The sequence below is a fragment of the Crinia signifera genome, chromosome 4, assembly GCF_055691185.1.
Source record: "Crinia signifera chromosome 4, ASM5569118v1, whole genome shotgun sequence".
Lineage (NCBI taxonomy): Eukaryota > Metazoa > Chordata > Amphibia > Anura > Myobatrachidae > Crinia > Crinia signifera.
Genome location: NC_139220.1, coordinates 184,026,840 through 184,051,113, shown reverse-complemented (window position 1 = coordinate 184,051,113; position 24,274 = coordinate 184,026,840). Strand labels below are relative to the sequence as shown.

At 42.0% G+C, this 24,274-nt stretch overlaps 1 protein-coding gene across 3 annotated transcripts in view; it reads right to left on the bottom strand.

The window, feature by feature from the left end:
• SCAPER (S-phase cyclin A associated protein in the ER) overlaps positions 1-24,274 on the bottom strand; it is a 278,002-nt gene that overhangs the window by 184,180 nt on the left and 69,548 nt on the right. For all 3 annotated transcript variants that reach the window (XM_083183157.1, XM_083183159.1, XM_083183158.1), the window contains exons 10-16: positions 22,917-23,078; positions 22,333-22,408; positions 20,770-20,887; positions 19,819-19,930; positions 18,932-19,072; positions 14,927-15,082; positions 14,056-14,198 (exon numbers count right to left, since the gene is read on the bottom strand). In XM_083183157.1, coding sequence (XP_083039283.1) covers positions 14,056-14,198; positions 14,927-15,082; positions 18,932-19,072; positions 19,819-19,930; positions 20,770-20,887; positions 22,333-22,408; positions 22,917-23,078 — 908 coding nt within the window. The remainder of the gene's footprint in view (positions 1-14,055; positions 14,199-14,926; positions 15,083-18,931; positions 19,073-19,818; positions 19,931-20,769; positions 20,888-22,332; positions 22,409-22,916; positions 23,079-24,274) is intronic.

The window sequence follows — 24,274 nt, the reverse complement described above, 5'->3', positions numbered from 1 at the left end:
GGGCAGATTGGGGGACATACAGTGAAGCAGGGTCAGGCTTTGTGACATACAGCGAATGGAGGCAGTGATGGACATTCATAGAAGAGGGGACAGGCTGGGCGACAGAGTGAATGGGTGCAGAGTGGGGAACATACAGTGAATGGTGGACATACAGTGAAGGAGGAGCAGGCTGGGGGGCATACAGTGAAAGGGGGCAGGCTGGAGGACATAAAGTGAATGGGGGCAGAGTGGGGGACCATTCTGATGTGATTAATGATTCAAAAAATGTCAGGCTGAATGGTCGGCACCCCACATTTTCACCTCACCAAAACTGTCCCTTGTCGCAAAAAGTTTGGACACCCCTGACCTAGAATAAATGCTGTTTTGAAAGCAAAGGGTGGGTACACCAAATACTGATTTGATTAAGATTTATCTTCTGGAATATTTTAAACTACAGGTTGAGTATCCCGTATCCGAATATCCATTATCCAAATAATTGTGAATAAGTGAACCAAAAAAAATTTTTTTTGATAAAAACTTACATCATTGAAATATTAAAATATTCCGAAATACGGAATAATCCGTTATCCAAAATTCTCCTGGTTCCGAGCATTTTGGATAAGGGATACTCAACCTGTATTACAGCTTTAGTAGACCTAGTTAAAGATTTGGTTAACAACAACACTCCTTTCCCATACTTCACTAATATGTCCACCTTGTTACTCCCTAAGCCACATAAAGACCATACACTATTGGATTCCTATAGACCAATTAGTTTGCTCAACACAGAAGTCAAACTTTTAGCTAAAGTAATGGCAGATAGTTTACAAAGTATTATGCCAGCGTTAATCACCTCACTCAGTTAACCCCTTCCCGACATTTGACGTACATTTACGTCATGGTCGGGAAGCACTTCCCGACACATGGCGTAAATGTACGTCATGGATTTAAACTGTCACCGCGTCTATAGACGCGGTGACAGTTTCAACATGTCTGCTGTCCCTGACAGCAGACATGTCCGTGCATGCCCAGGGGGGGCTGCGATGCCGCCCCCCCGTCGGCGATCGCTGTGATTGGCTGTTCAGTGTGAACAGCCAATTACAGCGTTTTCCTGTGTCACCGGCGAATAACGTTCGCCGGTGACACGGGATCAGAGGTGATTGGTGCTGTAAAGTACAGCACCAATCACCGCGGGGTGTAAGGGTGACACTGGTGTCACCCCACCTCACCCCGCCCGCCCCCAAAGGCCGTGATTGGTTCGTCGGACCGACGGACCAATCACAGCCAAGGAGGGGGATTTAAACTAACGGTGACTGCACTGCAGACGCCATTCCGGTCTGGAATAGCGTGCAGTGCGGTCACCGTACCCCCCTGCCGCCATACTGACCAGAACCTTGCTCCATACTTGCTCCATACTTACCTGATCGCTGCTTCATCACTGCTTTCTGGATCCTGTTGCTACTTGTGCCTTCCTGTGAAATTGTGCTGCTGCAGTGTACTAGCTAGATAGAGAGAGAGATAGATAGAGAGATAGAGAGAGATAGAGAGAGATAGAGAGAGATAGAGAGAGAGATAGTGTCAGAGAGTGCTATATTTTGTGCTGCTGCAGTGTGATATAGTTATAGATAGAGAGAGAGAGATAGAGAGAGAGAGATAGATAGAGAGGCCTAGTGACAGAGTGCTATATTTTGTGCTGCTGCAGTGTGATAGTTATAGAGAGATAGAGAGAGATAGAGAGAGAGAGATAGAGAGAGAGATAGTGTCAGAGAGTGCTATATTTTGTGCTGCTGCAGTGTGATATAGTTATAGATAGAGAGAGAGATAGAGAGAGAGATAGATAGAGAGGCCTAGTGACAGAGTGCTATATTTTGTGCTGCTGCAGTGTGATAGTTATAGAGAGATAGAGAGAGAGAGATAGAGAGAGATAGTGACAGATTGTGCTATATATTTTTGATATAACTGACTGCTGCCCCCTCCTTTTGTGCTGATCAGTATAAATTAACTGATCAGCAACTTTTTGGGGGCGCAGGTTTTTTTTTATATATAGATATACCTGTCAGTGCTGCTGCTGCAGTGTCATAGAGTGATAGATAGTGAGAGATAGAGAGATAGAGAGAGATAGTGACAGAGAGTGATAGAGAGTGCTAAATTTTTTGTCTGCTGCCCCCGCCTTTTGTGCTGATCACTATATCTGAGGTGATCAACAACTTTTTTGGGGGTACAGAGGTTTTTTTTTTTTTATATATACCTGTCAGTTGCACCAAAGGTTGTGCACCTGCTGCACCTCACTGGTAATCAGTGTCGCATCACTGATCACCTTTTTTTTTTGTGTGTGTGCTGTGGGGTCTTTTTTTAATTTTTTTTTTACACACACTGTGATTTTGTGGGTGTCCTGTGGCCGCTGTGCGCTGATCAGTGACGTACATCACTGATCATCTTTTTCGGCACAGGGTTGATCTATATTTTTTTTTTTTTGATCAAATTCCTGTTGCCTTTGAGCGCTGTTCAGTGACAGACGTTACTGACCAACATCTGTGCTCAATTTTTGGCGCAGGACCTTTTTTTTTTTTTTAACCCCTTAAATTTTTTATTTTTAACCCCTTCATTTTTTTTTTTTTTATTGGTATAAAGTATTTTTTTTTTTCTGCACCACATACACACTACACACTACATACCCCCCGGATTTAAATAAAGTTTGTACCCCCCCCTACACTATACACGTGTTGAAACATTTCACTACCAGTAACACAAAAATAAAAATGGCATCCCAAATGTCCTCCCAAATGTCCTCCCAAATGTCCTCCCAGTCATCCAGGAGAATGTATTCAGTGGAGGAGGCATATGCCATGCTTGCTTCTGACTCTGACACAGCCAGTGATGCAAGCGGGGAATTTGAAGGATTCGCCTTAAGCTCCTCTTCCTCCTCTGGTGATGAGGGACCCCCTCAAAGACGCCCCCGTAGAGCAGCTGAGACCCCCCCCCCCCAATAATTGATCTCGTATGGACCCCACCACCAGACAATTTTGAGCCCCAGGTTCCTGAGTTTTTGGCCATGCCAGGAATCCAATTTGATTCCACAGGTCTCAGAGAAATTGACTTTTTCAAATTATTTTTCTCTGATGATTTTATAAATTTAATGGTGGACCAAACTAATTTATATGCCCAGCAGTTTATTGCTCAAAACCCCACGTCATCATTTGCTAGGTGGACCCCTGTAGATGCAGTAGAGATGATGACGTTTTGGGGTCTGGTGTTTCATATGGGCATAGTAAAAAAGCCAGAAATTAGGCAATATTGGAGTACAGATGTTCTGTACAGTACTCCATTTTACCGTATGGCCATGACCCGGACTCGATTTGAGACAATTCTTAAATTTATACATTACACCGATAATGCACAGTGCCCACCCAGAGATGATCCCACCTTTGACCGGCTATTCAAAGTCAGGCCGGTCATTGATCATTTCAGTGCCAAATTTGAAGAGGTGTACATCCCTGAAAAATTTATTTGTATCGACGAGTCCCTTATACATTTTAAAGGAAGGGTTAAATTCCGCCAGTACCTTCCCAGTAAGAGGGCAAGGTATGGCATAAAAATGTACAAACTGTGTGAAAGCACCTCAGGGTACACCCACAGGTTTAGGGTTTATGAAGGGAAGGATTCAAGAATTGAACCGCCAGAATGCCCCCCCTCCCTCGTAGGTGTTAGTGGGAAAATTGTCTGGGATTTAGTGCACCCCTTCCTGGATAAAGGTTATCACCTCTATGTGGATAACTTTTACACCAGCATCCCCCTGTTTAAGGCCCTTGGTTCAAGAGGTACAGCAGCTTGCGGTACTGTGCGCAAGAACCAAAGAGGCCTCCCAAAAACGCACATTGCCCAAGTAATGAGAAGGGGTGAAAGCAGGGGAATATGCACCGAAAATATGTTGTTGGTCAAATATAAGGACAAGAGGGATGTCCTTATACTGACAACAATTCACGGAGACAGTACCACCTCCGTCCCTGTACGAGGTACCAGTACCCACACCTCAAAACCTAATTGTATCCTGGATTACAATAGGTACATGGGCGGAGTGGATCTTTCAGATCAGGTACTGAAGCCGTACAGTGCCCTGCGGAAAACAAAAATCTGGTACAAGAAGGTGGCCGTGTATATCATCCAGATGGCACTGTATAACGCTTACGTGCTATTCCGTTCTACCGGCCAGAGGGGGACATTTATGCACTTTCAAGAGGAAGTCATAAAGGGCCTAATATTTGGGAACCAGCAGGCAGAGGGCCCCAGTACTTCTAGTACTGGCCCCCGTATTGTACCAGGGCAGCATTTTCCTGATGAAATCCCCTCCACTGGAAAAAAGGGCAGGACACAAAAAAGGTGCAAAGTTTGCTATAAAAAGGGAATAAGAAAGCAAACTATTTTCCAGTGTGACACTTGCCCCGACAAACCCGGCCTATGTATAAAGGAGTGTTTTAAAATATACCACACATCTATGGAATATTAGGTTCATAATTTCACCGTGCTTCGGGGGTCTTGCTAATGCCACATAGCACCCACCATTCATTCCACCAGAATCTGAGCCGCAAAATCCAAAAATCACTCCTTCCCTTCTGAGTCCTGCCATGCACCCAACTGGTATTTTTTGGTCACATGTGAGGCATTGCCGTACTCGGGAGAAATTGGGGCACATATTTTGGGGTGCTTTGTCTCCTTCATTCCTTGTGAAAATGAAAAATTTTGAGCCAGAACTGCATTTTTGTGTAAAAAAATGTAATTTTTCATGTTCACTGCCCACTTGTATCAAAATTGGTGAAACCCCTGGGGGTTTGAAATGTACACTATACCCCTAGATGAATTCCCTGAGGGGTGTAGTTTGCAAAATGGGGTCACTTGTGGGGGGGTTCCACTGTATTGGTGCTTTGGGGGTCTTGCTAATGCGACATAGCACCCACCATCATTCCACCAGAATTTGTGCTGCAATATCCAAATATCACTCCTTCCCTTCTGAGTCCTGCCACTTTTTGGTCACACATGAGGCATTGCCGTACTCGGGAGAAATTGGGGCACAGATTTTGGGGTGCTTTGTCTCCTTCATTCCTTCTGAAAATGAAAAATTTTGAGCCAGAACTGCATTTTTGTGTAAAAAAATGTAATTTTTCATTTTCACTGCCCACTTGTATCAAAATTGGTGAAACCCCTGGGGGTTTTAAATGTACACTATACCCCTAGATGAATTCCCTGAGGGGTGTAGTTTGCAAAATGGGGTGACTTGTGGGGGGGTTCCACTGTATTGGTGCAACATAGCACCCACCATTCATTCCACCAGAATCTGTGCTGCAAAATCCAAAAATCACTCCTTCCCTTCTGAGTCCTGCCATGCACCCAACTGGTATTTTTTGGTCACATGTGAGGCATTGCCGTACTCGGGAGAAATTGGGGCACAGATTTTGGGGTGCTTTTTCTCCTTCATACCTTCTGAAAATGAAAAATTTTGAGCCAGAACTGCATTTTTGTGTAAAAAATGTAATTTTTCTTTTTCACTGCCCACTTGTATCAAAATTGGTGAAACCCCTGGGGGTTTGAAATGTACACTATACCCCTAGATGAATTCCCTGAGGGGTGTAGTTTGCAAAATGGGGTCACTTGTGGGGGGGTTCCACTGTATTGGTGCTTGGGGGGTCTTGCTAATGCGACATAGCACCCACCAAAATTCCACCAGAATCTGAGCTGCAAAATCCAAAAATCACTCCTTCCCTTTTGAGTCCTGCCATGCACCCAACTGGTATTTTTTGGTCACATGTGAGGCATTGCCGTACTCGGGAGAAATTGGGGCACAGATTTTGGGGTGCTTTTTCTCCTTCATACCTTCTGAAAATGAAAAATTTTGAGCCAGAACTGCATTTTTGTGTAAAAAATGTAATTTTTCATGTTCACTGCCCACTTGTATCAAAATTGGTGAAACCCCTGGGGGTTTGAAATGTACACTATACCCCTAGATGAATTCCCTGAGGGGTGTAGTTTGCAAAATGGGGTCACTTGTGGGGGGGTTCCACTGTATTGGTGCTTGGGGGGTCTTGCTAATGCAACATAGCACCCACCAAAATTCCACCAGAATCTGAGCTGCAAAATCCAAAAATCACTCCTTCCCTTCTGAGTCCTGCCATGCACCCAACTGGTATTTTTTGGTCACATGTGAGGCATTGCCGTACTCGGGAGAAATTGGGGCACAGATTTTGGGGTGCTTTGTCTCCTTCATACCTTCTGAAAATGAAAAATTTTGAGCCAGAACTGCATTTTTGTGTAAAAAAATGTAATTTTTCATTTTCACTGCCCACTTGTATCAAAATTGGTGAAACCCCTGGGGGTTTGAAATGTACACTATACCCCTAGATGAATTCCCTGAGGGGTGTACTTTGCAAAATGGGGTGACTTGTGGGGGGGTTCCACTGTATTGGTGCAACATAGCACCCACCATTCATTCCACCAAAATCTGAGCTGCAAAATCCAAAAATCACTCCTTCCGTTCTGAGTCCTGCCATGCACCCAACTGGTATTTTTTGGTCACATGTGAGGCATTGCCGTACTCGGGAGAAATTGGGGCACAGATTTTGGGGTGCTTTTTCTCCTTCATACCTTCTGAAAATGAAAAATTTTGAGCCAGAACTGCATTTTTGTGTAAAAAAATGTAATTTTTCATTTTCACTGCCCACTTGTATCAAAATTGGTGAAACCCCTGGGGGTTTGAAATGTACACTATACCCCTAGATGAATTCCCTGAGGGGTGTAGTTTTCAAAATGGGGTGACTTGTGGGGGGGTTCCACTGTATTGGTGCTTGGGGGGTCTTGCTAATGCGACATAGCACCCACCAAAATTCCACCAGAATCTGAGCTGCAAAATCCAAAAATCACTCCTTCCGTTCTGAGTCCTGCCATGCACCCAACTGGTATTTTTTGGTCACATGTGAGGCATTGCCGTACTCGGGAGAAATTGAGGCACAGATTTTGGGGTGCTTTTTCTCCTTCATACCTTCTGAAAATGAAAAATTTCGAGCCAGAACTGCATTTTTGTGTAAAAAATGTAATTTTTCAATTTCACTGCCCACTTGTATCAAAATTGGTGAAACCCCTGGGGGTTTGAAATGTACACTATACCCCTAGATGAATTCCCTGAGGGGTGTAGTTTTCAAAATGGGGTGACTTGTGGGGGGGTTCCACTGTATTGGTGCTTGGGGGGTCTTGCTAATGCGACATAGCACCCACCAAAATTCCACCAGAATCTGAGCCGCAAAATCCAAAAATCACTCCTTCCGTTCTGAGTCCTGCCATGCACCCAACTGGTATTTTTTGGTCACATGTGAGGCATTTCCGTACTCGGGAGAAATTGGGGCACATATTTTGGGGTGCTTTTTCTCCTTCATACCTTCTGAAAATGAAAAATTTTGAGCCAGAACTGCATTTTTGTGTAAAAAAATGTAATTTTTCATTTTCACTGCCCACTTGTATCAAAATTGGTGAAACCCCTGGGGGTTTGAAATGTACACTATACCCCTAGATGAATTCCCTGAGGGGTGTACTTTGCAAAATGGGGTGACTTGTGGGGGGGTTCCACTGTATTGGTGCAACATAGCACCCACCATTGATTCCACCAGAATCTGTGCTGCAAAATCCAAAAATCACTCCTTCCCTTCTGAGTCCTGCCATGCACCCAACTGGTATTTTTTGGTCACATGTGAGGCATTGCCGTACTCGGGAGAAATTGGGGCACAGATTTTGGGGTGCTTTTTCTCCTTCATACCTTCTGAAAATGAAAAATTTTGAGCCAGAACTGCATTTTTGTGTAAAAAAATGTAATTTTTCATTTTCACTGCCCACTTGTATCAAAATTGGTGAAACCCCTGGGGGTTTGAAATGTACACTATACCCCTAGATGAATTCCCTGAGGGGTGTAGTTTGCAAAATGGGGTGACTTGTGGGGGGGTTCCACTGTATTGGTGCTTGGGGGGTCTTGCTAATGCGACATAGCACCCACCAAAATTCCACCAGAATCTGAGCCGCAAAATCCAAAAATCACTCCTTCCGTTCTGAGTCCTGCCATGCACCCAACTGGTATTTTTTGGTCACATGTGAGGCATTTCCGTACTCGGGAGAAATTGGGGCACATATTTTGGGGTGCTTTTTCTCCTTCATACCTTCTGAAAATGAAAAATTTTGAGCCAGAACTGCATTTTTGTGTAAAAAAATGTAATTTTTCATTTTCACTGCCCACTTGTATCAAAATTGGTGAAACCCCTGGGGGTTTGAAATGTACACTATACCCCTAGATGAATTCCCTGAGGGGTGTACTTTGCAAAATGGGGTGACTTGTGGGGGGGTTCCACTGTATTGGTGCAACATAGCACCCACCATTGATTCCACCAGAATCTGTGCTGCAAAATCCAAAAATCACTCCTTCCCTTCTGAGTCCTGCCATGCACCCAACTGGTATTTTTTGGTCACATGTGAGGCATTGCCGTACTCGGGAGAAATTGGGGCACAGATTTTGGGGTGCTTTTTCTCCTTCATACCTTCTGAAAATGAAAAATTTTGAGCCAGAACTGCATTTTTGTGTAAAAAAATGTAATTTTTCATTTTCACTGCCCACTTGTATCAAAATTGGTGAAACCCCTGGGGGTTTGAAATGTACACTATACCCCTAGATGAATTCCCTGAGGGGTGTAGTTTGCAAAATGGGGTGATTTGTGGGGGGGTTCCACTGTATTGGTGCTTGGGGGGTCTTGCTAATGCGACATAGCACCCACCAAAATTCCACCAGAATCTGAGCTGCAAAATCCAAAAATCACTCCTTCCCTTCTGAGTCCTGCCATGCACCCAACTGGTATTTTTTGGTCACATGTGAGGCATTGCCGTACTCGGGAGAAATTGGGGCACAGATTTTGGGGTGCTTTGTCTCCTTCATACCTTCTGAAAATGACAAATTTGGAGCCAGAACTGCATTTTTGTGTAAAAAAAATAATTTTTCATTTTCACTGCCCAGTTGTACCACAATTGGTGAAACCCCTGGGGGTTTGAAATGTACACTATACCCCTAGATGAATTCCCTGAGGGGTGTAGTTTGCAAAATGGGGTCACTTGTGGGGGGGTTCCTAACTTTTAGCATCTTATGGTGCCTTGAAACCTACATGGTGCCTAAAAAATAATCTCATAAAAAGGAGGCTCCAAAATCAAGTAGGTGCTCCTTCTATTATGAAGCCTGTGGTTTGGTCACCGTGCACACTAGGGCCACATATAGGATATTTATGAAAACAAAAGAATTGGGGGAATCAATTTTTAGTCACATTTCTCTAGTAAAATGTACTGTGTTCCTTATAAAAATGTATTAAAATTGCAAATCTGCAAAAAAAAAGAAATTTTGAAATTTCACCTACACTTTGTTTTAATTCCTGTGAAACACCTAAAGGGTTAACAAACTTCCAAAATGCTGTTTTGAATACTGTGAGGGGTGCAGTTTTTGAAATGGCATCATTTATGGGGGTGTCTCACATACAAGTCCCTCAAAGTCACATCAGAACTGAACTGGTCCCTAAAAAAATCAGTGTTTGAAATTTTCTTGAAAATTTGAGAATTTGCTATTCATATTGTAAGCCTCCTAGTGTCCCAAAAAATTAAAAGGAAGTTGAAATAATGATGTCAACATAAAGTAGACATATGGTCTATGTTAGTTATTCACTATTTTGAGTGGTAAGATTATTTGTCTCACAAGCAGAAAATTTAACATTTTGCAAATCGCTAAATTTTCCATTTTTTCACGATATTTTGGTATTTTTCACAAAAAAACACAGACTGTATCGACCCAAATTTACCACTAATTTGAAGTACAATGTGTCACGAAAAAACAATCTCAAAACCACTGGGATAAGTAAAAGCAAAAAAAAGTTATCCCCACTTAAGTGAGACATGTCAGATTTGAAAAAAAGGGCTCTGTCAGGAACGCAAAAACTGGCTCTGTCAGGAAGGGGTTAAAGGAATTCAAACCGATATTGCGGCAGTGGCTGCTTCATCTATGACACATTCACACAAAAACATTTTATTGAGTTTAGATACCGTCAGAGCTTTTGACACAGTCCTATGGCCCCACTTATTTATAATTTAGCAAAAACAAGGCTTTGGCTCCTTTTTTATTTAATTATTATTTGTTTATTTATATGGCGCCACAAGGGTTCCGCAGCGCATAACAATACATAAATGAGCAAAAAACAAATAACGAATTCAATTACAAGACAAATTAGGACAAGTAAATGGTAAATAAGGATAGTTATATCAGGGGACAGAACACTGCAGCAATTATTAGGGTGGCAGAGGTTTATATATTCTAAGAAAGGCACACGAGGAGAGAGGGCCCTGCTTGTGAGAACTTACATTCTAAAGTGAAGGGTAAGACAGACAGGAGTGACACAGAAGGGGTATCAGTGAGCATAAATAGACGGTTAGGATGAGAGATGGTTGGGTTTTATGCGGGAGGGTGCGAAGATGATCAGTTCAGTCTCTGACATTTTAAATCTATTTAATACTATTAATTATCTGTAAACGTCCCCTATAACAAACCTGATGATAAACGGCAGCAGTAGTGCCCCTCATGTGTTACGTAGAGGTACTCGCCAGGGATGTCCCCTTTCGCCATTATTGTTCAACCTTGCAATTGATCAGCTACTGGGTGTATTGGAATCTGATTTGATTTTCAAAGGCATATATAGGATTGAGGGAATTCAAACTAACATTCTTTGCTGATGACGTTCTCCTCTATATATCCAATCCCTCTTATTCATTACCTCACATATTTAATAAATATGTATAAATATTAATATAATCCTATATTATAGGATTGAGGGAACTCAAACTAACAGTCTTTGCTGATGACGTTCTCCTCAATATATCCAATCCCTCTTATTCATTACCTTACATATTTAATGTATTAAAAAGCTTTGAAGAAATATCAGGCTTTGCAATAAACTTAAATAAATCAGTGGCTCTCTCCATAGGTACTTCTGCTAGATTAAATCAAATAATGGCGAATGTATCTTTGTAATGGACAAAAGATACAGTAACTTTACTTATCTAGGGGTCGAAACCCCTCATTAAATATCCAATTATCCGTTATATATGCTAAATTACACACCTCTAATTAGACAAATCTCAGAAGAACTCAAAAATTGGAAAAATTTACTATTGTCATACCTAGGACGTATAAACCTAATAAAAATGATTTCCTTTCCAAGATTAATGTACTTTATCCAGGCCCTCCCTTTACACATTACGTTGAAGGATTTACAACACCAATACAAACTTTTTAGACGCTTTATTTGGCATGGTAAATGACATATAATAAGTTTAATAAAACTACAACAGTCAAGAGAAAATGGAGGGGTTGGATTTCCAGACATCCGACTTTACAATAATGCCACTATGTTCCTCTATATTTCTGACTGGATCTCTGAACAGGATAACTATGCCAATACCTATCTAGAAAAATAACTATTAGGTGGAGGCAGCTTAGACTCTTTTTTACATCTCCATGACCAAGAAGTTCCTACACACATATAAAACAACCCCTTACTATGGAACGTCAAAAGAACCTTGCACTGGGTTAGACATAAACCCGGGATTAATTCTCACAAATCTCTTTTCCTTCCCTTCATTGACAACCCTGAGTTTTAAAATGGGCTGGCCTCATATCCATTCACAATATGGAGAGTAGGTGGTGTGTCTAACTTAGTCGCCTAAAATACACGTGATTACGAATTTTGGTGCAGCTGTTTGGCCCTTTAGCAGCATATCCCCTGGCTTTCCTACGAGCAAAACACTACATATCCTTGGTGACAAGGCAGTTCTCAGAAAGAGACTGGATGAATCCGATAGATGCATTATTGACGAAACCCGCATATTTAAAAAAGCATTTTCCCTTTATTATCGATAGATTAAGGTTGACATGGATCATTCTACTTTAAATAGTGGCATGTCGCAGTGGTTAGCTAAATTTGCTAATTATGAAATTAGAGATCTGCTCACTGCTCTTACAAAGTCCTGCAGGAACAATTTCCATAGAGGCAAAAGGTGAATGATGGGTATTCCCTCCAATGGTGCCTGAAAACAGGAAAGATACATTCCTATATATGGTCCCCCTATATATAGGGATGTAACTTTCCTGTTTTCAGGCGCCATTGGAGGGAATACCCATCATTCACCTTTTATTTATGGTGTAGGGTCACCATTGTTTGGGTTTTTCCCGACTCATGCTGCCAGGCGCACCTACGGACTTTTGTCACCTTTGTTGCCATTTTCCATAGAGCATACCTATCGCCACAAAGGAGATTCCTCATCCCATGTATGCTATAGATGTGGAGAACCTTATGTAGAATTATACCACAGTTTCTGGTCCTGCCCAATAGTCTGGAAGTTCTGGCTACAAGTCAGACAATATGCAGAATCATCACTAGTTGATCATATTCTATTTACACCAGAATGGGCACTCGTTCAGACGCTGACCCGCTGTTTCTGGTGCCCGGCCTGCGACGCTGTCACGAGGTCACGCAGCGCAGGCCGAACAATCGATACGTCCGCTCACAGCCGAAAAATCATAGAAGACAATCTGCATCCTGGCCACGACCTGATCAAAATGCCTGCCCGGCACCAAGATGCGCCTCCAGCAGCACATCATCTATCCCCAGTCGGGCTCCCAGACGCCGGTTGCCCCGCAAAGCTCCCGCCGCACCCCCCCGCACCCGGCCATGAAGGTAAATTATGCTGCATTTTAAGCATCATCAGTGGAACCTGCTAGACGCTTATGTAACTTTAGCGTCATGGTGTCATCACACAGTGACAATAGATTGTAACACATTGGGGATATTATAGGGATATTTATAAGCCTAGAAGCTATGAGTGTAATTTCATGATCTCAGTATGAAGGATATAAGTTAAATAGAATTATAATTGCCTGGAGAAATTAGCACTGGACAAAAAAACAGGACTCACTGTCCTTGCTCGGCCTTTCCTGTTTCTGATTTATTCTATTTAGCATGTAAGCTCTCTTAAGCAGGACACTTTCCGCTCCCATATGTATTGGTTTATACTTCTATAAAACATCTGTTTACACTATATGTGACAAATTTGACGATACATTGTAAAAGGATAGAGCTTTTAGAAGACTGCAAAATGTTAATACATAAAAGTACATAGTCAGCTTATAGAAATAAACCTTTACCACCGCAGCCTAAAAAGGTGTAGTAGATAGCATTCTTTACTAATTGCACATTTCCATCAGTACAGATTTCATGCATCCATGCCAAAAGAAAATTCTATAAAGCAGATTGTTTTTAAATAGGAGAAGGTATAGATACGGAGATCTGCCAAACAGGTTTGTGCTGCTGTTACAAAGTTGGATAAACAGTTACCCAGTGCCTGATTAACCAATGGGCTGATTAGGCTGCAGCATAGGGCGCCAGGACTGGGGGGCCTTATATGTGATAGCCGAGGTATAAAATGAAGGCCTAATTTATTCCGTGCTTGTTGGCTATCACCCGTCCCAATGTACTGTTGGGGGTAAAGTTCTTAAGGTGACTGCCATATGGCTGTGCCAATGTAACTTGCTGATGGAACCATTACGTTATGTACATTGTGCTACAGCGCCAGCTGGGCAGCCTAAAGCCAAAGTTTCCTTCACATGCCGCAAGCATTAGATCATACATGCCAGTTGTATAACCTTCATTACATGCACAAGTGCAGTATGACTGGCAAGTCCTTAGGTGCCCAAAAGTGTCTCAGCAGCATTACAATGGGAGCTACATGTATTACCCTAGTGCACCTTTAATCAGGCCCTGCAGTTATCTATACCTTCGGTAAAACTTGTACTTTGTAAATTGTATAAAGTGTCAAATACTTAAAATGCAGTCCAGTTTATCTTAGAAGCATATTTAATGACACTGATGTAACTGATGTAACTAGTAAGCAGCCATGATGTCTGATTTTGAGAGTTGCAATAAATAAGACTTAAACCAGCAGCCATGTTATATACTAGTCACTTACCTAGCTCTCTCCCTAGCTGCATCCTCTCGAGCACGCTCCTTTTCTTGCCGTTGCATCTCTATACGTGCTTCTTGTTCCTTCCTCTTCATCAACAGCTCCTCAACACGGGCCTGGCGTTCTGCTTCTAGAACTCGCTTGCGTTCCTAAGGAACATCATATAGGTGTTATTCCCCTGTATTTATGGCGATGGATACTTTAGAACTAGCTAAATGCTATGCACTATGGACCTTATTCAGGTTCATTCGCAAGTGCTGTTCGTTTGCATGGGGACTGATGTTTTATTTCTGCGCATGTGCATACGCAGGGTGCGTGCACCACTGCAAATACACGGATTGATAGGTGCACGCACCCAGTACTGCGGGCGGTTGGGCGGAGAGGGGCATGGGATGGCGGGCGGACCCATTAGCATATGTGATCATCCAGCATTTTATGGGCGTTCCCATTAGAACTCATGCTAATGAGGCCATGACATGGCTGAGGGGTGGACAAATGACATCACCGGATGTCAGATGCCTTCTCATTTCCTTCAGAACGTTCAAGCATATGTAAGGGTGCCTCAGACCACTCTTACATATGCGTGCAAGTTGCACATCCTTCGATGGTCGGCGAACATCGAATGATGTGGGCATTCCCCTGCATGTCTATGCAAAACATCCATTCGCAGCCAGTGCGAAGGAGTGTGACTTGCAATTGGTGGGGTGGCGTGCCACCATCCGCAAGGTGGGGTTAGGCTTACTCGCAAGGACGCGTATACGCATCCGAGCAAATTAACCAGAATAACCCCTTATCTGTTTTGAAAGCCTTGTACATATTGCTCACTTGATATAAGCAAATGAAATGTGTGTTCATAAAGTGAAGGTGGTTGCTCTACCTGTACAGCTTCATCTCGCGCTTGCTTCTCCTCCTGCCTCCGCTGCCGTTCCTCCTGTAGCTCATTAAGTCTTTGCTCATATTCCTTCAGTTTAGCTAAGACATCGTGACGCTTGTTTTGAGCTTCCAAAGTGTTGATGAAAGCAATCTCATTTACCTAAAACGTCAAGGTCAAAGTTATGAAAAGTCAATATTTTATGATCCATAATAGATAACCATACTGTCTTATTTGGAAGACAGAAATGCAATGTGTACTTTGCAACTATTTCTGAAAAAGTTCCATTAATTTATATTCCATGCTACACACACACTAGATGCACTTTACACTTACACATGTGTGCTCCAGAAATATCATCTCAGTGACTTATGCCAGTTGGTTAAATCCACTCAGCAATCAATCAAACGATTACACACATGACAATGGCAGCTTTGTAAACCTTGAGACATTAGTTCTTTAAAAACCTTGAATACCACAACTATAAGCTCCCTGATAATGGAGGCGGATGTAAAGCCATGAAGTGATGAATTCAGTGCTCGTGCTATAATGGCTTACAATTCCAGCTATATCTGCCTGAAGACAATCTGTCCTGAGCTGAAAAAAAAAACTGTAGTACAGCATGTTTTACTGGCAGTTATTTTCTGTCAGCTCTGCTGACATTTGGATCTTCTCTTCACAGACAAATGGTGGTGTTGCCCATAGCAATTCATCGGATTCTGTCTATCGTTTTCTGGAATGCAACAGAGAAATTATAGCTAGATCTTCTTGGCTACTATTGGCACAACCAACACTGGACTGTTTAATATGACCTACACATGGGGCGACTGTGTTGAGCGATCTGAGCGATGCTAGAATGTTTAGATCACTCTGCAAGATTGCTCAGAACACAGCGCTGCACAGTGATGTGGCAGCTATGTGTCAGCACTGTGTGCTGAGCAATCTGTTAGGGTGAGAACACTCACCCTGACTGCCGATCTGACTAGAATTTTTCTGCATGCAGGATCTTAGTCGCCTGGCGATAGCGACGCACAGGACCGCTATATTGCTATAGCCCCTACACACAGAGAGATGTAGGGGCATTTTTTAAGATCGCTTAGAAAATCAGCTGAAATCGCCCCATGTGCAGGCCCAATTAGAGCTTTAGTAAATCTACTGTACATTCAACTGCTAGTGACATTAGATAGGATGCAGCACATCAAATCTGTCCACACACACACACACACACACCTATCTTCAAATGTCACCAAACAGAATTGGACTTTGCTAGTCAGCTGCGCTAAACACGAATCGGAAATGCCTAGAACACGATTTGCTACTACTACTGTATGACCCATGATCGGAAAAAAAATAGCGGCAAAGTTAAGAAAAAGTATAAAGCACAGGAGTGATACACAAAATTAGTCCAGTGGCACCAGGGGACCACTTGCTTTTAATTAATAAAGTTACCAAGTAATGGAGTATTGCGACTCTTATTCAACAAACCCCATAAATACAGCATACTTAGAAAGGGAGCCTTACATTACTTATATCAAGTATGTACATACTTCTTTGCAAAACTTATAAGCTAATAGACAATGGGGGAAATTTACTAAGATGGGAGTATTTCACATGAGATGTTACTATGGGAAACCAATCAGATCCTATCTATTATCTTCTAGAGCAGGGGTGGGTAACCGGTGGCCCGTGACCACCTGCCACTCGGCGCTGCTGTATGTTGTGTCCGATGGCGGCTGAGTGTGAGCGCGGCGTAGTCCTGTGTAGCCAATGCTCAGCCTGTGTGTAGCAGGCACCAGACGTTGCCTGGTGCATGCGTGAAAGGCCACTGGACTACACCTCGTGCACACACAGCCGCCATCGGACACACATACAGCAGCGCCGACCCACCCACGTCACTACGGCTGCAGTGCCACCGCAGAGGATGGGTGAGTCGCCGTGACTGCATGGGGCTGCAATCTGCACCATTTTTCAAGGCTGGCGTGCAGGTGTTTGGAATATCTAAAGGGGTAGGTGTGTGGCATTACTAATGGGGGCAGGTGTGTGGAATAACTAAAGGGGAGCTGGTGTGTATAAATGTGAGGGGCATGTGTGGCATTACTAATGGGGGCAGGTGAGTGGAATTACTAATGTAAGGGGCAAGTATAAGGGGCCTACTATTGTGTTGCATGATGTATAAAAGGGGTGTATGGTGTGCTACAATACAACATTTTTATTGGTAAGCTGCTCAATCAGAGGTCTGTCATTCAGGTGCCAACAGGGAGGGGTAAATCTGGTTAGGAAAGAAAAACAGTTTGTATCCCTATTGCACACTGAATGAGAAATATACATATAATAATCAGACAATACAGAGATCTTGGTTGCATATATCTGCGGTGTGCTACAATACATTCAAAGACACACACCCTTTTGAGTGACCACACCCCCTATTTCTAGAGTGCGGCCCTCGAATATCTGCTGTAAGTATTAAGCTGCCCCCCAGCTGAAATAATTGCCCTCCCCTGTTCTAGCAACATCCCATGTGAAATATAACTCCCATCTTAGTAAATTTCCCCCAATATATGTTATATAATGCATGACACACTGCCTGTATTTCATCCTGCATTTATGTACAAGTCAATAAAGAGAAAATAAAAACATATTTTTTTATTATGTTTTATATTAAACTGAAGGTGCCCATACACGTTGCGATAACAGCGTGCAATGTGATGGGTTATCGGGCGGATCACATCGCAATGCATGCGTTTTGCGTGCGATGCGCTCTGCGGACAGTACAAATGTGTGTGCAGAACATACTTTTTGCACTGTGTGATATGATGCCTGCGGGAGCACGCATCGCGATGCATTGCACGTTGCTTGTCGCAACATGTATGGGCACCTTGAGATCTTCTTCAAGTTAAAAAAAAAAAATAGACTAATACCCATTTCGACTTATATTACAATCCCAAGTTATTGCACGTGAATCCAGGATTTTTTGCACGTGAATCCAGGGTTTGTCCTGGAAGAGAAGGAACCTGGTACCCGTTTACAGTATAGGATGAGCTGGTACTAAATGACACATATAAAAAACATGCTACTAATGAACTGAGCAACAGGAACATTTTCATCTGTGCTATTAAAACTACTACAATATTTTTGTGCGTTTTGAACTAGATCGCATCACGCGCAAATCGCATGTGATTTGCATGCAATGCGATCCGAAGCTAGTTAAAAAAGCACGGGCTGCACAGACTTTATGTGCTGTGCGATGGGATGCCCACGGGAGCGCGCATTGCACGGCACTGTGTATGAGCATCTTTTCTTACCATTAATACATAAGCTTTTATGGGAATCTGGCCAGATGTCTCTTGCCATATGGCACAAAAGGGATAGGTGTATGATGACACAATGTACATCCCAAAGATCCCACCTGATAGACAATGACTATGGTGTTCCACTTTTAGACACAACATTTCAGAATACAGAAGGTGTGCAAAATGGAAAGATACAAAAATTATTAAGGTATACAGTTGCTCTATTATTGAACTCACAAACAGCAGCAATCATTGTTTCCTCTACGCTAAGGGGTACGATGAAATCAGGATGGTTTACTTTCACTACCACCAAATCGGTTTAAGTGGTCCACATGTGGCTACAAGTGTTACTGCACCCCATGTTGTAATAAAAACACAAAACTACAAAGTTCTTTATATATTTTCAAAACAGTCATAACTTTCAAAGGTTCAATAAAAACTTCATATGTTTAAGGTTATGATAGAAAAGTAAGATGACTAAAGATAGGGTCATTTATCTATAGCCATCTTGCTTTCATCTGGTTTATCTTAATCCTTCAGCAAGCAAAGTGCCAGATCAAACACTACTTGCTAAGATCCGGAACCAGCCGTACAGCTGCCTAACATTTCCTGTACCATCTCCACCATATTAACAGACTCTATCTCTTTATACTAATGGCAATATCATCTTTATTTTTGTGTTTGTCCAAAATATGCGATGCTTGTTCTGCTGATTCCATACCTTAGCTTCCTCCTCCTGAGCCTTCTTCACAATGGCTTGTAGCTGAACATCCCTCTTAAACTCTGCATGGAACAGTTTTTCATCCATCATTTTGCGCCTCTGCTCTAACAATTCCTCCTTCCACTTTCGCACATCTTTCTCCTGTAACAAAATGAAAGCTATAAAAAGAAATATCTCCAAATACTGTGAGAGATTCCTACAAATGTATGGCCCAAATTCAATGATCCACAGAAAAAGGAAATAGCCTCTGCCTTTAACCAATATGGCTATACAATTGCACTCCCTTTCTCACCTGACAGCATTCTTAACACGTGTTAAACTAGCATGCTAAACAGATTTGGGGATCGATTTAGGCCCAAATTCAGCCCCTCCCCCCGATGTTTGGGGTTTGCACATGCACGTGCATGCGCAAACCGCCAGAACAAATGGCTTTGGTGAGTTTCATACTCCTTGAGCCGTTCACTCCTGAGGGGGTGGACATGGGAGTAGGGGAACACCCAGCTTTTTATGGGCATTACCATGAAAACACTTGGCTTTCCCCTAGGAACTCCGGCGGGCCAATGCCTGCTCTGTGTGGACAGCTGACGTAACATGACGTCAGCGCCTGCCACCTTTTCGGTCATCACTGTGTAAAATAACTATTTGGGTTGTCTTGGTCTCACGATAACCTAATACTCCTATTGTGCTGGTTTTGGGCCAGATGCACTAAGCTTCAAAAGTGGTAAAACGGAGAGTGATAAACAGCCAGCCAATCAGCTCCTGTCTGCCATGTCCCAGACTGTGTTTGAAAAATGTCAGGCAGGAGCTGATTGGCTGGCTGTTTATTGCTCTACATTTGATCACTTTTGAAGCTAAGTGCATCTGGCCCACTGAATTTCTCAGCTCACCCTTTCCAGCAGCTTTTGTAGCTTAAGGGCTTTCTCTTCTCGCAGCTTTTCCCTCAGCTGCTGTGCCTTTAGTTGCTTCTCTTCATGCTTCTTCTTGGATTCAGCAATTGTCCTGGGGAAAGGAAAATAATGGGAATTCATCAACTGTGAGACTCCTCACTTACCGACTCAGGAACTGAAATACAGCCATAACTACAGCTACAGGGTTTTTCAAGGGGATTTTTTGAGTCAATGTCAAAACCCGAGGAAGTGGATCCCCAAATAGTGTACCTCTTTGCTCGCCATGCTTTGGGGCCAGCTGCCTCTCTCTGCTACTGCTGAGCTCATCAAACAACAATTACCAATTGAAGGAAACATGGATGGCAAAGTAGGAAAAGTACAAAACAAATTGAAAAAATAAAAAGTAAATCGGGAAAAAATCATGTAGACCTTTTTGCTTGTGTCAATCCTTTGCTGTCAGCCTAGACATTGTCTGCCATAGCTGCATCATATAGCCATATACACTTAGCAGGTTTAGGGAATTACCAATATATATATATATATATATATTCCCTCACATAAGTACATGAGTTATATAGACATAACACATAAAGCGCAAGTAAGTAACAGGTATCACCAAACTTTCCGGCAGTATCTTTGGCTATGGCGCTGTGTTATATATAGCATCTGCTTTGCATAATTGTGGGTTATAAGGGGTGACACATGAAATGATGCTGTTAAAGTTAGGAAGAATGGAGATTAAAATAAATTGTGTACATTTTAGATGAAGGTCATTGATAAAAATGTTAGAATGTACACTGGCTCTTTACTTTACATGCTTCATAACTATTGCATGAGACTTATCTCTCTAGAACACTGGATAATATACCTCTTCAGAGTTGGACGGAGCATGTAAACACACACCCATACATAAACATGTAAATATATATATATCATAGGCAGAAAGCTGACCTTTTCCTGGAGGGTGAGGACAGCTTTTCATGCATGTGGATACCATGACCTGGTGGCCTGGAAGGTTCCTCTTCCACTATATCTCCCCAGGATGTGTTCTGTCTCCACGACTCACGAGCTACAAGAAGAAGCATGTATTGTGTAAATAAGATTTTCCTTCCCATTATTACAAAGGTTCTTTCTTGTTCACCTGAAGTAATCACGTTGTTCTATATCAAGAAACCCCTACCATTAGAGATACATTGCTGATTTATATGTAAAATAGGCATTCATGAGTCTAGAATAAAAAGCAAGTAAAAAAGTGATTTTTGCAAATGCAATTATATTTATTCCACATCAAACATAATCCCTGTGACCCTCACCCCCAAAATCTCCACAATGGCTAAATAAATATCCAGACCTGTGTAACCTTTACCTCTACTTCAGTTTAAAGGAACATGAACATAAAAATAGAAAAGTACAGTATTTCAAAACAGTGGCAAAAGTGACGTATTCCCACCCCTATTCCCATTACTATGCAGAGGTAGTCTCTCCCCTGGGGGGTGTGGTACAGGGTTCCGACAGTCGGGATCCCGACAGTCATTAGCCCGCAGTCGGGATCCCAACTGGCCGGACCCAGACAGCATGACAAGCGCAACAAAGCCCCTTGCGGGCTCCCTGCGCTCACCACGCTGCGGGCACGGTGGCGAGCGTAGCTCGCCACCTATTCTATTCTCCCTCTGTGGGGGTCGTGGACCCCCATGAGGGAGAATAGCAGGTGGCCATCGGGAACCCGTGCATCAGTATTTTAACAGTTGGAATCCGGACGTGTGGTAAATGACTGTCGGGATGTCATCTGGCACCCCCCCCCCTGGGTCTCCTACTATGTGTTCTCCTTAGTAGAGGCATTTCACCGCTGATCTCTTTCCATAGCAGGGAAGATTCAAGGCAGTTTCTGAATGAACATCTGCAGAGTTTCATGTGTCCGCTGCTCAGCAGAGCAGATCCAAGTGACAGGCAAGTGTCAGGGATCTGATATATAGAGCGAACAGTTGTGGTTCTAGACCATGGACCACTACCACAGTACTATTATTTGGAAAGGAGTATGGATCAGAGGTTATTTAAGGTGTACTAGAATTTTAATTCCAAATCCAGTATATGAACACTGAAGATATATTTTCTGAAATGGCACCTGCCTGCTAAGTTTTTCAGTAAGTCATAAAACTTGTTGCCAAACATTAACATCATTTTTTAACATCTTTTAAATCATATTAACCTGAAAAAAGTACAAAACATATGTACAGTATATGAATTATTCCTGAGGTAACAACCGACCTTTACTCCAAAGTGTTGCTCTTTAAAGTTTACATCACTTACTATATATAGCACCCTACTGGATACATGAACACTACTCATGGAAAGAGGTATGGGATATGATATTGATCCTATCTATTTCCTAAGTAAACATAATATGTATCTCATATATAAAATAAATGGATAAAAACTAGAAATAAATTAGAGTTCACACACCACCATGTCAGGAGTGTACATATTGTCATTTACATACCTACATTGGTAACATACCTTCATAATCTGCTAGAACCTCATTCCAGTCCATGGACATACCACTGAATAATATGCTTCCACTGCCCATACTAGCCTGAAATAAAACACAGTTGCAAATATTAATAGCAATACGGTAGCTAACATCGTTATCAGTTGTGTTCACAACCTGAGAGCCAAAGATTTATGTGTAATTTCTTGTGCAGTGCCCAAAGGTTAATTAAAAGATGTTCAAAATTATGTAAAAAAAACTGGACAGCTAGAGTGGAAGCAACAATTTACTGAAGTTAGATCTAAAGACCATAAATGGGATTCATGTTTCAGTAGAGTATGGGGTCTCCAGGTAAACGTGCTGGGATATTACATTAAAAAAAAGCTTAAAACAAGTCCAACTGATTCCAGGAGTCAGTAGTACTACCCCTGAAGTGCTATCTCTACATTTATAATCGTGTGCAAATAGAGAGCAGTCCAATATGGAATGTTCATGTCTTATGAACACTGATGACTAAACTAGAATAACCTTATTAAAATGGTCCAACATTATACTGTAGTTCTAAAGTTGAAATTTAGACAACAAAAATGACTTTGCAGGTAACAGGACTCACTGAGAACTCGCTTTCATTGTCTATTTCAATGTCATTTTCTTCTGCCGCAATCTCTCTGGTTAACTGTTCTTCCTCTGCAATGGCGCTTGCTATGGCTTCCTCATTGGCTTTTTCCAGGCGATCTGCAAGTTCTTCTTTTTTTGCAAGAACCTCTGCCATGGACTGTGAGAAAAAGGGACATAAACAGTGACAAAAATTAGGGAACAGACAAAGCATGGACTTCGCACAGATTACATAGCAATTCAAAGTCACATTTTATTTAATTTGTCATCAAAGTAAAACCTTTATGCAAATTAGTCATCTGTATAGGAAATTCCTCATGTATTGTTGACAACTTTCACAGTCTATAGAGCATTTGTATGTATATGATTATTCAGGCTTTCTTGGTCTCCCCTCTCTCCAAGTAGTAGGAGCACTACTGGGCTACAGTAGTTGCATGAAGAAGCTGCTCAACTAAGTCAGCTTGCAGCGACAAACTCTGTACAAAGTGGGTCTTAAATAAGCTTCTCCAGACATTGAACCATTAGGATCATGACAAGAGAGGCACAAGTGTAGTCCAGTCTCCATAAATCCAAAGATCTCAAACCCATGTGCTGTTACATGAGGAGAGGGACGTCCAGTTAAAAAATAATGCATAGATTTTAGTGTTAAATAGTAAAATCCAAATGCAAAATTGACATAACACAGAAGCCAGCCATGCTGGATTGCTCACTCTGTAATTCATCTAAAAATACAGCTGTGTCATTGCGTAAATTAGGCTTAATATAAATACCCAACACAGAGTCACATGACCTGCATGCACAAGTCCTACAACACATGCAGGGGCAAGAAATGGATTAACTGCCGCACATGCTAGGCAAAAATCATGCACTGACTGAGTACTATAGCGGTATATTTATCTAGAAGAATACATATCTTATTAATTCAGCACCTACATTAACAAAGTTGGGCACACTACTAAATTATTAATCGTGATTTATGTGTAGTTAAGATAGTTTTACTAGAGCTCTGTCTAACAGCAATTTGGGTGCATTGCTATGATATAGTAAAAAGTCCTATTAGTGTGTCCAAGTGTCAGACTGTGTAAAGTGCTGTATTTTTTTTATATCATCTAAACACCTTCTCTGGAAATCTCACCAATGTAGGACTATTTATGTACTTACATATATATATCAGGTGATTTTTGGTTGTCACAGCAATAACTCTCCAATGATAGCATTTATAATGCAATATGGTGGTATATTAATTGCAGGCTGTGTGAGAGTTTTTACTACATCTCAGGTATAATGTGTAGCAGCTGCTATCATGTGATACTGTATATTTACATGTATTTATATTTTTGGGAGATGCCACTTGTT